Source organism: Anomalospiza imberbis, chromosome 1, assembly GCF_031753505.1.
Source record: "Anomalospiza imberbis isolate Cuckoo-Finch-1a 21T00152 chromosome 1, ASM3175350v1, whole genome shotgun sequence".
Lineage (NCBI taxonomy): Eukaryota > Metazoa > Chordata > Aves > Passeriformes > Viduidae > Anomalospiza > Anomalospiza imberbis.
Genome location: NC_089681.1, coordinates 113,239,917 through 113,255,364, shown reverse-complemented (window position 1 = coordinate 113,255,364; position 15,448 = coordinate 113,239,917). Strand labels below are relative to the sequence as shown.

General features: G+C 40.9%; 1 protein-coding gene across 4 annotated transcripts in view; it reads right to left on the bottom strand.

Annotated features, from left to right (window-relative positions):
- The window catches only part of TOP2B (DNA topoisomerase II beta), a 60,629-nt gene extending 48,466 nt beyond the window's left edge, over nt 1-12,163 (bottom strand). For 3 of the 4 annotated variants that reach the window (XM_068206732.1, XM_068206727.1, XM_068206738.1), the window contains exon 1: nt 11,741-12,162. In XM_068206732.1, the coding sequence (XP_068062833.1) occupies nt 11,741-11,794 (54 nt within the window). In that variant the 5' untranslated portion in view covers nt 11,795-12,162. Of the gene's footprint in view, nt 1-11,740 lie in introns of all 4 variants that reach the window. The other variant, XM_068206723.1, reaches the window with a different exon arrangement.
- Between the last annotated feature and the right edge of the window lie 3,285 nt (nt 12,164-15,448).

The window sequence follows — 15,448 nt, the reverse complement described above, 5'->3', positions numbered from 1 at the left end:
TGCAAGAAAAGGGCGAATTTTCTACATTGGCAGATAAGCATAAATGAGTCTAGAAGAGAATACGTAGGTGAACAAGAAGTTTCCTTCCCTTTGTCTTTTCTGCCTTAAACTCATAAAACTACTCCATATAATGAATACTCCTGATACATACTCCTGAATAGGCAAATGCAGCCCTGGGACATAACAACTTAGAAAAGTACATGCCATGTGTCCTACATTTCCTTAAATAAAGTGTAGATAAGCACATTTAGTGGGACAAGACAGTACATTTTGAGTGTAATTAAGCCGTAAAACCTTGGGAGGTTAATTAAGTAATGAAATCCACAGATTACAGTTCAAAACAAAACTATCTCTTCTGAGGGAGATATGCTATACCTCCAAAAAAAAAAAAAAGTGCATAGGTGACTTATGATAATTACTAGGGAATTCTATAGATAACATGCACTTGACTGTAGCGTGTCATATCGGATCATAATGGCCTCTTCTTGCCCTAGAAAAACAGACAAGGAATACAATTTTACCTAAATGTTTTGCAATCTTCCCAAAGAAAACTCTGGCTGAGAATACCTCCCACCATGAAAACAAAACTGGAGGGAGTTTCAAAACAAACCACTCTCCTGCTGTGTTTAACAAATGGTTGGGCTCTCCTACCAAGATGAAAACACACAAAAGTAACAGTTCCCTTTTACCACAGCAAACTTCCATAGACTGTCGCATACCATTAGTGACATGAACTAAAGCTCTCTATCACATCCTTCCCAAAGCTGATCATGGAAAGAAGTTCCCAGAAAATTCACCCGGAACTAGTCTCACCAGTGAGACTAATCCATCTGTTCATTTTTAATTGCTATTTTTTTTCCTCTTTTTTTTTAATCCCCTGATTCTGACACTTCTCTCTGGATTCTGAAAGCATCACATTACATAGAGTTTAGTGATGATGATCTAGTTATGGAATACCTTCAGAATGGTCAGATTTCCCTGTTAGAGAAAACCAAAACTATTCACTGCTGCCAAAAGGGCAAAATTCCTTCTTTCTTCCCTCCTCCGTTCCTTATAGCGGAATCAAATCCACCTCCCAATAATCTGGTTCAGGGAGCAAACAGAGCTTTTCCCCATTCTTCAACAACCAGAAGCAATCAGTTGTTCACTATCTCACTTTTCTGAACAAGCTTGCTAGAGAATCAGATAAGTTAGTGGTGCAAGGAAAAGAGTAGAAACACATAGCTAGGAGGATATGCTTAAAAAAAAACAACAACACATTTTTCAACAGGTATTGCTAGCTTAGCTGCACAATGGAATGACACTCTTGGAATTACAGAGCTGCATCTTCCTAGTAAATACCTAAAAACCATAAAAGTAGCATAATTTTTATTTTAGGATTATTAATACACAACATAGAGGCACACCAGACTTAAATAAAAATTTAGGGATTTGCTTTCTCCATTCTTTTTGAAGAATAACACCTTTGTGGAAATATGTATGCTCACTGTAATTACTTCTGACCAAAAAATGATGTATTTAGTTTTAAATATTAATTCATTTTTGGTCATATTAAATAAGTACAGCAACAGTTATGCTTTATTTGGCACAGGCTTCTGCACAACTAGCAATACATTCAGATCCTGATCTTTACTATGTTCTTTAAAAGCTAGTGTCTAACATCTGCCCTTGCATGATGACAATTAAATTGAATTTTATTGCTAGACTGTTTTGTTGGTCTGAAATTTTTTAGTTGTCTATCCACTGGCAAGTTCTATTTCAATACTAAAGTTTTTATTGCTCACACAGTATCAAAAAGTACATCCATGGATGATCTGGTAACAGATAATCTAAGAATCTCTTATTCCCAGCTAAAATTCAGAGGTAAACAGGGGGAAAAATACTCTAACACAAAAAGGAACTTATTAATGTTATACTTTAAGACACCTTGTGACCGTTTTCTTACAGATTCTGGTAACAGTGGTCTTTGGAACCAGTGGCTGAAGCCATTTGATGACAGAATGCCCAAATCTGTCTGGTCCACTGTCTCACCACCCAGCTCACACACAAGCCCTCCACTAGCCAAGAAATCAAAAAGTTTGAGGTTCTGACATCTGAACTTCAGGTTATCAGTATCTGCCTGCACCTCTTTATAACTCAGTGTTTCCCACATCCTTGACCTTTTCCTAATGCTTTACTGCATCACTAGTTTGAGCACTGTGATTCCAGACTCCCAGCAAATTTCCATTTCTCAATTGCAAGGAATACTTGCCACATCCTGACAGATTTTTGTTTCTGAAAAACAAAATCTTTTTAACCCATACAGGCTGTATGTCAAGTATCACATCAGCACTGTGCTATTTTCTTTCAGATGCTCTGGGTTCTATGGCCAGCTTGAACCCATACCATACTGCAAGCTATTTTTTCCCTGCTGACCTATCTTCATTATTAACAAATAAACTTAAGAAAAAACTTTGGGCAGGACTAAGGCAACATTCAAGACATTCATGCTGCAAGACAGCACCGGGAGAGAACAAATCCAAGAGGATAGTTTCTGAGCTCATGTTAACTGGCACATATGAAGATTTCATTCTACACAGCACCCCAAACCCAGACTTTTCTGTTTAGGTTCTGGACTACCACCCACACTACATTAGTAATAGAGAAGAGCCCAAATATCATTCAGAAGTTACTGTTCCAACTGCAGTCTTCAGTGGGAAGCAATCTTCTGCTGAACAAGAGAAGCAAATTCTTAAACTCTCACAAATGTAACAGCTAACAGTATTTTAGAATTTCTTTATAATAACATACTATTATGTTATTTGCCTGTCTACTTTGCATTGAAATACTAAAATACCTTGACTGTGATACATGGGTTTTTCACACTTTTAATACATATGGTGCCCTAAAAAGGAAGGCAATATAATCAATAGAAACAATTAGCAATGGCAACATATTTACTTAACACAAGGCACCACATAAATGAAAATTAATGAGCTTTTTTTCCTTTTAAAAAGTCTGTCCCAAACACTGAACAAACGCTATACATTCATACCCCATACTACATTTGGTCCACACTAAAAAACTACTTTTTAATAATTAGAAGCACCTATGGTAACACAGCCACATTTTCTACTATTCTCTAGTTTAAAAATCTATTTTTTCTGCCATATTAAAATAAATATGAATCCAGTGTTCCTTAAAAAAAAGTTTCTTGAGTTTAATTGCTCAGCTCCTACAATGCAATATCTACTCCTCCTCTGGAGACTTTATAAGCCTTGAAATGTTTTATAAGCCTCATAAATACACTACAAATTCTAGTCTCAATCCTGTAGTAAATTCCATGAGAAAGGAACAGAGGGTTGGTGTTGCAGACACTGACAGCAATTCAGAAGGAGGAAATCAGATGCATCAATGAATCAATAAACCCTTAATATTGTTCCAAAACTCCCCTCTCTTCCTCAGCCACTCATCCTCCCACAGCAGCATTCCTACAGAAGTCATTAGGAAAAGCCTTTCAGGATTGTTCATTAAAAGTGCTGACAATCTTGAGGATCATGAAAACTCTACCCTTTAATTTGCTATTTAAGAATTGTGTCTTGGCAGACAGAAGAATCAACCTCTCCATAAAAGGCACCATATAAAAGACTCATAAAATAACTTCAAATATATTTTGAAATTACTTTTGAAATTGTTTTGCATTTTCATCACCTTTCTGTTACCTGACATGCATGTTTATCATTCAGCTGGCAAAGAAGAAAGTCTACATCGCATATTCTGAAAGACTTAACTAATACCAGGAAGAGCAGGTTAACATGATACAACTTTTAGGTTTGTTTTCTTTCAAGCATCTGGACCATCTGCCTTTGTCTCCACCAGCAAACCAGTATGGAACTTCTTCCTCTGCCCCCAGCCAATTTTTCACGTGTTAGTACATGTGAAACCCTCTTCTGGATCTACTTAATACCAAAAAAGAATAACTGCCTCACTTCTTGCAACTGCTCTCCTCCAAGCAACTTGCCTCCTTTTACTCCAAGATTGTGACATGGCACCTCGAAGTTTTCATGATGATGCTGTAACACAACAGTGGTGGAAAACACTAGGGACCACTAAATAGAGTGTGACAAAAAAAACTACCTCAGCCAACAAAAAGCTCGGCGTTGATGCATGAAGTAACAGCCTGAATGACTTCAGGCAGCAGAACTCGCTATAATAGCTGGACTGAGACAAAGTTATTTTTCCCCAGACACCTTGCCATCCTTGTACCTTCATATCACAGCACACAACTGGGGAATAAGCACAGGACTGAAATGCTCACATACTACTACACTATCATCCCTAAAAACTCCAAATATCGCAGAGCTACCATGGATTACACAGCTGGAAATATCTCCACTGAAGCTCACACTGGCCATTTCTCTTAAGGAAAGATGCCCTGCTTAGGGGATGACCCAGAATTCTAACTGTTGTTATGGAAATATTATATATCAAGCTATCTGGTTGCGAGAGCTTTAAGTTTTTTCTTCTACTTTCTCAGCTTCTTTTGATTTATAGGGAAATAACTTCTCAGTGTTATCTTACGGCTCCTGTACCTTGTCATGACAAGAAAATATTATTTCTTGTTCTCTCCTTAAAGATTCCTTCAGAGATTGAGAAAGATGGTATGAGTTCTTGGCACCTCACTAAGGTAGACATTTGCCCAGCTTTTACTACATTTGCTCTTCTCATAAGTTTCCAATGTCTGAAGAAGGAACAGGAAACCCAAGACTAACTAGGCCCACTCATTCACAAAAAAGAACAAAAAAAAAAAAAAATCAAGACATGTGGTATCCATGAGAGAAGGACTGCTTAATATCTCAACTGCAATTCTACTTCACAAATCAGGGAAGAAAAAAAAAGGTAGATTAAGCATTTTAATCCTTTCTTACATATTTCCTTTTTTTTTTGCCCCTTTAAGGTAGCTTTTTAAATTATGTCCAAAGGAAACATAGATCTGATGTTTAGGTCTGAACCTTTCAAACATGTTCTAGCTCAAGTAGATTTTACACTAACTTGGCTAACATCCTTTTTGCTTACTAGCTGAAAAAAAACACTAAAATTGCTAGATGAGCATAGTGTAACAAATACACAGATTTACCACTTTCACAAAATAAAAAAATAGAAGTAGTAGCTTACTTTCAGTGGCAAACTGTATTTCTATGTAAACTGGAATTGCACTGAGACACAGGATATTAAAATAGCTTTATTAAATGAAACTAGATAAGCTGATATCATAGAATAAGTTAACAACTCACTTCAAAACACGACTTAAAAGACCTTAGTTCATAAGAGTAAAAGTATTTGCAATCACACTGAAATTTTAAAAATAGCAGATCTGATGCTCACTTGTCAAGGAGGAGAGGATTATTTTCCTGCTTTTGACATCAAATTTTTGAGTACTCTTTACTGAAATACCTGAAGAATACAGCTAGGAAATACTTTTAAATAAAAATTACTAAGAGCTGGTTTATCACTTCACTTACGAGAAACAGTTTTTTTCTATATTTGCAACATAAATAAATATTTGGTGTTTGATCTTGACACTTTGTTTTTATCACTAGAACTTAAAACAGTTCAAATTCTAGTATTTATTTCAGTTATGTAGTAACATTTTATATGCCTTGATTTAGAATTTACTTTAAATCTGGAATACTAGCCTTAAAATACATTCTCCCAAAAGACCAGTACAAGTGTGTTCCAGTACAAGTACTTCAGAAGACACCACTATGCTTCCAAGCATACAATTTTCAAGAGACAACTTCACACAGTTATACACATATAGAACTATGTATCTTTTTTCTCAATCTGCTTTTGAAAACATTCACAAAGCACCTATTTAATACAGAGTAATATTTTCACTGTGGGTGGCTTGCAAGAAATACTGTTTCAAATGAGGAAAATGAATTTTCCTGTAACAGCTTTCATTCTGAAGTTTTCTACATATAATCTATAATATATATATATATATAAAACTCACTCCCAGGGATGGAATCATTCCCGTCCATCAGCTATGAATCACGTGTGCTGCTTTTCATTAATTGAAACATAAAGATGCATTTGCAGACTGCCTTTGCACATAGACACACAAGACAGTTTAGATGCAAGGTAAAAACCTACTTCTGGAAAAATAAAGTCAATGCAAATTAAATACTAAATTTAATCAGTAATTTTTTCAGACCTAAGCTGTCTATCTTAGACTACTTGTATGTTCTTTTATTTGGGAAGGTTACTTTATCTGTCCAAATAAAGTCATTCCTTACTTACTAGCACAATACAGCACAAACATCTTAGAAATTAATTGTACACACACACAAATCTCACAGGTCGAACATTAACAGAGGGCACGTGCTCAAATGTACACCCGTCCTCCGTGAACACCTAAAGTAATCACACACAAACCTTCTAAAAGCAATTCCTCCCCAGACCCTGAGATATACATCCCTTCCTAGACTTGGTTACAATTGAGCTCCTCACTCCTATGCATCCATCCCTCTTTCACCTATGCCAGAACAAGGTTTCCTCCCAGCTCGGAATACAGAGGGTGCAGATGCACGTCCTGAGCTGTGGGACTGGCTCAGCTGCTGTCAAAGACGTGGCCCTGATCCCGTTCCAGGACCAAGCCTCCACTTGATATCACCTCTACCACTTCTTTGATCCTGCATTATTCAGCACTCTGACAAGGAGAAGACTGGACAAAAGTATTTAATGAACGGTGGTGTGGAGGATAGAGGATAAGAAGCAACCACTTTTATTTTGGCAGGCAAACCAAAACACCTGAGGAATCCCTCTTCAGAACTATTGTGTCTGACTCACCCAAGTGAGCCACAAACATTTCCCTCTGGTGCTGGAATATCCAGGGGAGTCATGACATCTCTTTACAGCACTGCTTCCTTAAGGGCAGCAGAATCAGAAATACTACAGGCCCAGGAGGGAATGCTGCTTCCCCTCAACTGTTGGATATAGCTATATAGGTCAAAGCCTACAAAACACATTCTGTTTATTAAAAGTAAACATTAATATCAATACATTGGGGCAAGTATCTCAGGTCTGACCTTCCTTTCATGGTATAACTGTGAAAAAAGGAGGGGCAGGTAGGGTAAGGACACACAGGACAAAAAACCTCCCAGTTCTCTGGTCACCATAATGGCAAAAGACAGACACTCATATAAAGCAAGAGAACAGCACTAAAACAAGGCTTGGCAAGAACACAAGACTTCTCCCCCACGCCCGCCCTGCTCTGCAGACACCACAGTGCAGCAGAGCAAAGATAAGACAAACTAACAGCACATGTGACAAGTGTTACATATGTGACAACTGCATCCTAGCCCAGCTGCAGCCAGCGGAGACACAGAAGGCCTGATCCAGATAAAGAAATGGAAAGAACAGAAAGCTAATTCTGAGCTTTAACCTGGGTCTGGAGAGGCAACTAAAGAGGCCTAAAGGATTCAGGAGTAAGAACTTCAACCACCTACTCATCCTTTGAAATGAATAGCATAGTAATGAACAGCAATAAAAAGGGTAAAAGACTATTTACCCTTGGTCCACCTCTAGGACAGTATGCTTATTTCTGAAAACAGAAGATTTCATTAGGATTTGTTCATATTACTGACCATATCTGCCAGTTGTTGATACTTGAGGCAGGCAGAACTTTGACAGCTTACAGAAACAGACCCATGATAGAGCAGTAACACAATGCAACTCCTGAGTATGCTCGGCCCAACACTCTCCCTCCAAGCACTATATTGGCAGAAGAAGGGAACTCCTGCATAGCTCCCATCCAAAAACCCCTACTCCCAAATCAGAAGAACGATCAAAGTTCGGTGTAGCAGCGATGGGCAGATCCTTGGGGCAGCAGAGATCCAGTTCAGATTTCAGATGCAAAAAACCTACCCATAAAGTTAAAAACCACTCAGTGCAGAAGCCATAACCAGTGAATTATAGCACATCACTAGAAATTACTGGACATTACTCAAGAGAAGCACTTGTTTTAATCCTCTCAGAATGTATTAAAAGCCAAATCAAACTGAAAATCATCCTTTTATTAAGTTAAATGCATTTGATTTCAAATGAAACAATAAAAGAAAGACAAGGTCCCTTTAATAGAACTAGGGCGGGCTTTATTTGTTGGTGCTTTAAAAAAAAATATATTAAGCCTACTATCTTATCAATTACATTTCCTCTACATATTTTTAAAAATGACAATATTAACTTAAAATTACCTTCTTTTTAAGGTAAACTCTGAATCTTCTGAAAGATGCTTATATCTGAATTTAGATTATTTGAAAGGCTGGTTCCTTTCACTTACCAATATATAGCTACTGTATTTATTCAAACAAGCATAACCCAAATATATGCAATACTTCCACCAATATACATTATTTCCATTCCACTCCATCTAAAGAGCAGATATTAATGATATTTTTTAAAAGAGAAGTCACATGAACACTCAGCATATATTTGCTTTAAGCTAGCATTTCCTAGAGTCAAAACCTGTCCCTCTCACCAAGGACAGGAAAGTGGAAGCAGTGTTCAAAGTCCTAAATTATTATCAGCACTCTCAACTTCCATTTATCAGGCTCATGTAGCTCATACAGTCAAGGAAAAAGTCTTAAAAAACACTGACAGAATTAAGTGATTAAATGTTGCTTGTTTGAAATACTCAGTTTGTGGGCATTACCATTCTATCAGAACCAACACACTTCAAAGTGTTACTTACAATGACATCACCTTCACTATAAAAGGCATATTTATAAAAACAGATTAAGTGCTATTACTGCGCTATTACAATTCATTTTCTTTAGTTCCTAAACACACACAGAGGTTGAAGAATTATTTCATTTATTCACAATAAGTTTTTCTAGCATTAGAAAATGCCATTACATTTCACCAGTGAAAACTCTCCTTATTATAAATCCATGCTTTGTAACTAACTCTTAATGCAACTTAGCACTTTTGTCAGTGACACTTGGAGATCACCCACCAAAAGTAATTTACATCACTGTCAAAACTCCACCTTCTACCAACTATTAGAGTGCAGAGCTACAAGTTGATTTCAGAAAATCATCAACCAGAACAAGAAAAAAAAAAGCTATTAAAACACCAAGCAAGTACATTTTATAAATCAGAGATTATCTTGGTTTGTCTCCAGTTAAATAATGCTAAATTATTTTCCCAATACATATTTTCAGTTATTGTACTCTGATGTGTTCCCATCACTGGTAATTGTGTCTAACTAGTTATATTTTTTCAAGTCCTATTACAGATGAAAACACAGATGACTTGCTGTTTTTTTCCATAGACATTTAATGCTTCTTTCTTTTAAAAGTAAAATTAGGTATCACCTGATGCTTGTATGATTTCTCCTTATGAAATTCACTCTAGGGTAAATTCTCTATTATAGGAAGTATCTTTCCTTTTTCACAACTGCATGCAATTCTTTCCTACCTACAAGCATGCTCTTTGAATCACACCCAAAGCTGAAGTTACACACAACTCTTTACTAAAATGTGAGCAAATACGTTATGTACACAGGATCTGCTAGTTTGAAACATAAATTAACATCCCACCAAGTTTTAAACGATTCCTCATCTTTAGGGCCAGACTTTCTTCTGTTACCCTTCAATTGTTTAACTCGTGGTCTTATTAAGAAACCACAAACTACAGAGAATACATTACTCAGACAGAGAAGCATCCTAGTGGTTTCAACACACTAGCAAGAATTCTAAAAAAATCAAGGTGGTTTCAAAACAACCTATAACTGAACTGCAAGTGGTTGCATATCCAGCAGATATATGGCAAGCAGATTAAAGCCAGACAGCTGAAACTATTCTGTCCCTACCTCTACCCCTCTCACCCTCCTCAAGGACATCATATGATCATCTACAAATGAACCACCACCTAAACCAACATTTTTTTCAGCCTGGCACACAGGCCATGGCCCCATTCAATTCAGTGCTACAACAATATTGTTCTTTTGCATGCCAGTGTTCTACAGCTGACATGGAACAGGTCTGGTTTTAGGAGCTGGCTCAGTAATCCTACCTTCACCATTTAAAATGCACATGAGAGAAAGAAAGAATGTCCCACTGTTTTCTGAAAAAATAAATGAACACAGTTTCAACTAAAATCTGATTATTTCCCTACAACTACTCTTGAGTTGACAAACACACTTTTAACTTTTACTGCTTTTAGAGAATGAAAAGTTTGATAATTTCCAGTTGTAGGAAACTGTTGACTCACCATAATTTCAACCCCATTACATTTAAGAACATGTTTCAATAAAAATGCCTATTCAGTAATTTTCACACTTCATTCTGCAGTTTTTTGTATGAGCTGTAAAACTTTCAATTACTTGGTCGAACCTAGATGGTAAAATCTTAATTCTGCAAAGTCATCCAAAGACCACAGTATGTAAAGATTGCAAAGTATTGTGAAAAGAAAGGAGAACAGCTTCTCAGCTTAGACATGTTCCCATGGCTAAACTGTGTGATTTCAAGTGGCACACCCAGAAACTTGCACATTTCTTTAATATACCTTTCCATGCTGCCAGGTTCTTAAAATTAAAGAGAATTACCAACATATAATGCAGTAATTAGATCCATGGAAATAGTCCACCATCAGAATGCACAGGATTTGCTCACTCTAATAATACTTCATTTTGAACAGCTCCAAGATGTAGAGGGACACAAGAACAAGTTGGCTGTTATTCTGTTCAACAAGACTCGTTAAAAGTTCCCACCTCTGTAAAGCACATGCGTCTGATTAAAGATACCTATCCATCAAGATCTAGTGTCTTCTGCTTAAACATTAAAGAAGTTCCCCCTCAATGCTGAGCCAGAGAAAGGCAGGGGATTTACTGATTGGCTGAACCAGACCCCTTCAGGTCACCTTTGCTCCTCCTTCCTCTCAGGTCTCACCAAAACCTGAGAGCATCCGCTCTTACTACTGAGGAGGGGAGCACCTCAGCATTGGGAACCAGCACTCTCAAAGGACTATAAGGAGGCTCAAAAGAATTCATCAGTTCTAGAGTCAGCTATCACCAGCACCCTCTCTAATCTTAATACTTCCGACCAATCCACGAAAGGCAGTAGAACACCCCCTTCTTGGGTCTGTTAAGAGTTACAACTTTTGGAGGATGATGAAGTTGAATGCCGAGATGGCACAGCAAGCACACAGCTCCTGCTTCCTGTCTCTGAAACTTGGGAACTTCAGGTATTGATTGTCCTTGCATGCAGCTGGAAAAGAAAATGGGACCAACACAAAGACCCTCTGCTAGCCCGCAAAGGCTTTGCTCTAGGAACAAGAGGCAACACCCGCAACTCTGGCGGGACGACAGGCAGACCATATCTCGCTTTCGAGGACAGTGGCTTCAAGACAGCTCTGATGACCCACCCGCTACCCCCAGGAGTTTTCCACCTGTTTGCTCACAGACTGACCTCTTCGATACGGCTCCCAGCAGCCCAAGAAGCCCCCCACAGGGATAAAATCTCCCCTCCTGTAACATCAATTCCAAGCCCAGTCTTCCTCCTCCTGTCCCAGAGCCCTCCACCGAGCGGCGGTTCTACGGCGCTTCGCTTTCCACGCCAGCCCTCAGCTTCTTCCCTCCTTTCAAAGCCAACCCGCGCTCTTTCCACGCACGCAAGCGACGCAAACAAAAATAATAGTAATAATAACAAAACACGAGTAGCAAAACCCACGAACAAGACGCAGCCCCACAACTTACCACCCAAGTCAGTCCCCCGCTGCCGCCGCCGCCTCCTCCTCCAGACTTTGCCATTTTCTGCCCGTCTCTCCTCAGCCGAGGCGAGGGCGCTCGGAGGCGGCCGGGAGGGCCGGCACCGACACCGCGCCTGGGGCCGCTCCGCGCCCGCCCTTCGCGCCTCTCCCGCCCTCACCGGCGCCCGGCACCGAGGAAGGGCGGCCGAGGGGCCCGCACAAAGCGCCCCTTCCGCCGGCGGGGAGGCGAGAGGGAGGGAGGGCCCGGCCGGGCCTGCGGCTCTCGCTAGTTTAAAGGGACGACGGGCCGGTCCCTACGCCTCGCGGAGGCAGCGGCGGCAACAACAGCCACCGCTATCGCCGCCGTAGCGCTGCTGCCTCCCGCCCACCTCCTCACCCCCGGGCCGTCCCCCCCGCAGCCACAAAGGCCCGGAAAACAGATTAATAAAAAAAAAAATCTCCCCCTCCCTCCCTCCTCCCTCGTCCCCTCCCTCCCTCGTTCACTCCCTCCCTTCCCGCCCCTCGTGCGCGCGCGCTCCCGCACAGACCCCGCGCCCCCCGCACACACGGGGCTGGCCCGGCCCCCTCCTTCTTCCCCTCCTCTTTTCCGCCCTGCGTCCCGGAGGCCGGTGCCGCTCCCCCACCGTCTCCTCCTCCCCCTCCTCTCCCCACACAACCCCCGAAGCGCTGCCGTCGCCGGGACACCGCGCGTAGACAATAAATAACCGCGCCGGCCCCGCTCGGCGTCCGCGTCGCGGCCGCTTCTCCCCACACAGCCGGCCCGGGCCTCTTCTCCCCCCAGTGTCTTCTGCCCGCCAATCACGGGCCGGCCCGCCAATCGCGCGCTGGAGGCGGGAAGGCTGCGCGGAGCGCCGGCCAATCCGAGAAGCCAGAAGGAGAAGCCGCGTGTAACGTCACCGAGGGTGGCAACAAGGCGCGAACAGCCCGCACGGGGGCGCTGCCGCGCGCGCGGGGGGCGGTGCGAGGGGAGGCGGAGCGGCTGGATCGGGATAGGGATGGGGCGGCTAGATCGGGATAGGGACCGCGGCGAAGAGCGCCCAGCTGCCGGGTCAGCGACGGGCTCCCTCACCCCTTCTTCCCGCTCTGCGACAGCGGGCAGGGAGACGCCTCGCTTTCCCGTGACTACACAGGGGAATTGGTGTGGGGACTGGCAGAGCACGGCTGTCCCGTTTCCCTGGTGTTCCAGGTGGATGATGCTGCGATGCGCGGACGGAGAAGAGGTGATGCGGTAGGTGGGCCAGGTGTTCGAGGGCATGGCAGGCAGCTGCCCCCTTTCCTCCAGCCCCGTAACTGGTCCCTGCAATTGGCACCGCTGCGACGTGCAGCGGTACCCGCCGGCTGGAAGTCCCAGTGCTCCAGGCAGGAGTGTGTTTGCAATCCACTGCCCTCTTCTGGGCTCTGGGGATCGGCCCGAGGAGCTCTTTACCTCGGATAGCTCACAGACTTTATCCTCCAATTGAGCATCGCCGAGTGAAGTCCTCATACAGGGTCACACAGCACGGCACACCACACAACCCTGTGTAGTACAACCCTATTCGCAGTTTTGAAAAAAATGCTGTGGCCAAAAACCATCTACTTCCTAGGTCTAACCGGTGTGTGTATAAAGCCCAAAATTCATGTCATTTTAGGTATCAGCACAAAAATTATGTACAGTTTTACATACTTTGCACCAAATGTATATATACACTCATATATGTATAACTGTAAATATTATAATCAGATTTTGTGACAATGCTTCAGCACACACAGCTTCTCAATTAGCAATTTTCATTTTGCTGTGTGAAATGCAAAGGACCTACCTAGTCCAACCTGTTCCATTCCTTGAATTATTAAGAATGTAAAGTCTCAAAAGGAGGGGTCAGTAGGAGCACTGCATCTGAACTAGCAGACAAATCAGAGAACCATTTCAAAGGAAGAGCAATAATTTAAAGGCTTTTCCTTTTACAAAATGCTTTTCCAGAGGAGTAAAGGGATTGGAAATGGAGCAGCCACTTTTGAGGAGTCAGTTGTAATGTTCAATTATGCCTCAAGGGAAGGATCAGAAGAATTTCTAGTAAATATTGCTCATTTAGCATAATTTTACTCTGCCAGTTTCTAAGGAAGCTATTAAACTAATATCTAAGTGCTGCATAGGGATTATGGAAAATAATGGCATCTGCCTAGAAGGGACAGTAAGTTATCTGTTCCAGCCTAGTTTTATTGCAGCTCCATGTACCTCTGAGCTGTAGGCAGTGTTTTCTTCTACTTCTGGCAATATAGAGTGTTTCTTACCACAAGGTAACACTTGCAGGGTTATGCCTAGTGCTTCAGAATTTTGAGCTTGCTGATTAGAACCGTGTTGATTTTTTTTTCCAAAATCTCAAATTTATATGTAGGACCCATTAAAATGAATCATGTACAGCGAACTGCTGCAATGAATATTGTGTGGATCAAAAAAAACAGGAGGCGTGCATCTATTCAAAGCTTTTTGCATCAGTAGAGGACCATTACTGTATTCAGCAGAAAAAGAGCAAGTCCCAAACATTAGTGTACTATGCTCTCATTAGCTCCAGCTGTTTAGTAAATAGGCTGTCCTTAGTGTGGGAAGTGTGTCTTTTGCAATGTGAGCCAAGCAGAAGATAGCAATCTAACCTGAAGGCAGCCAATTCCATATATATTAGAGAGAGACAGAGGGAGTTTCTTCTTGGCAGCTACTGGTCTTTGAACATGCCTGGTCAGACATGTTCAGTCTGTGTCAGACTGGAGCAGATTTATGAGGAAATGCTGATGTTCCCTCAAGCATTTTCTTTAGTCTTTGAAATTACTTTGTCCAGGTTAGATTTTATTTAATTGTCATCCTATACTATGCTAGCTGCACAGCATGTTACTGCCTTATTGTTGATGTTGATTTTATCCCTAATACTTACATGTGTATGCTGACTGGCTGCATTGCTAGTCATATAGGATTGTGGGACAAAGTTCTCACGAGACTAAAAGCAGCTGCTTCTGTAGACTGCAGAGGTGGAGCAGTGAAATGAGATTGCTCATCATATTTTAAAAGATCCCTGTTAAAACAAACACAGAAGTAGATTTGAGCATGAATCAAATTCAAGTGCCATAACATTTTGATAGGAGTGGAATTACTTTACTGCATGCAACCTGCCCAAATCATGCACTACCAGTTCATGTCAAATACTTCACACTTATTGTGTGACATTTTAAATTAATAATCCCCTTGAGAGAGTACACACAAAGTCCTATTTCAATTCATTGGAGATTTACTTGTCCTCATAGTTGTAGACCATAACATAAACAGAAGTACCCTAGAGACTTTCAAAACAATGATCTACTTAAACCAGTTTCACTACTGCTTTTAGTAAGCAAAATATTTATTGTAATAATACTGTGTGTTCAATCATTTTAGCAGTAAGACAGCTGTATGTATGATCTTTAAGTATTTTTATACTTGGTATGTACAAACTTCCTATCTATTCTAAGTTATTTACTGCTTCTAGTTTACTTGCTATCTAGTTTACTTGCTATCTTTTCTATATGGCTTTTCTGGACTCAGATTTAAAGGGTCTAAAATATGACTATTTGTGAAACTATGTACATTTATCTAATCTGTGAACATACTCAGATACAAGCACTTACTTAAATAACTGACCACAGCTCTCCTTTTTCTGCAAACTACACAGGAAACAGCGTAATTTTG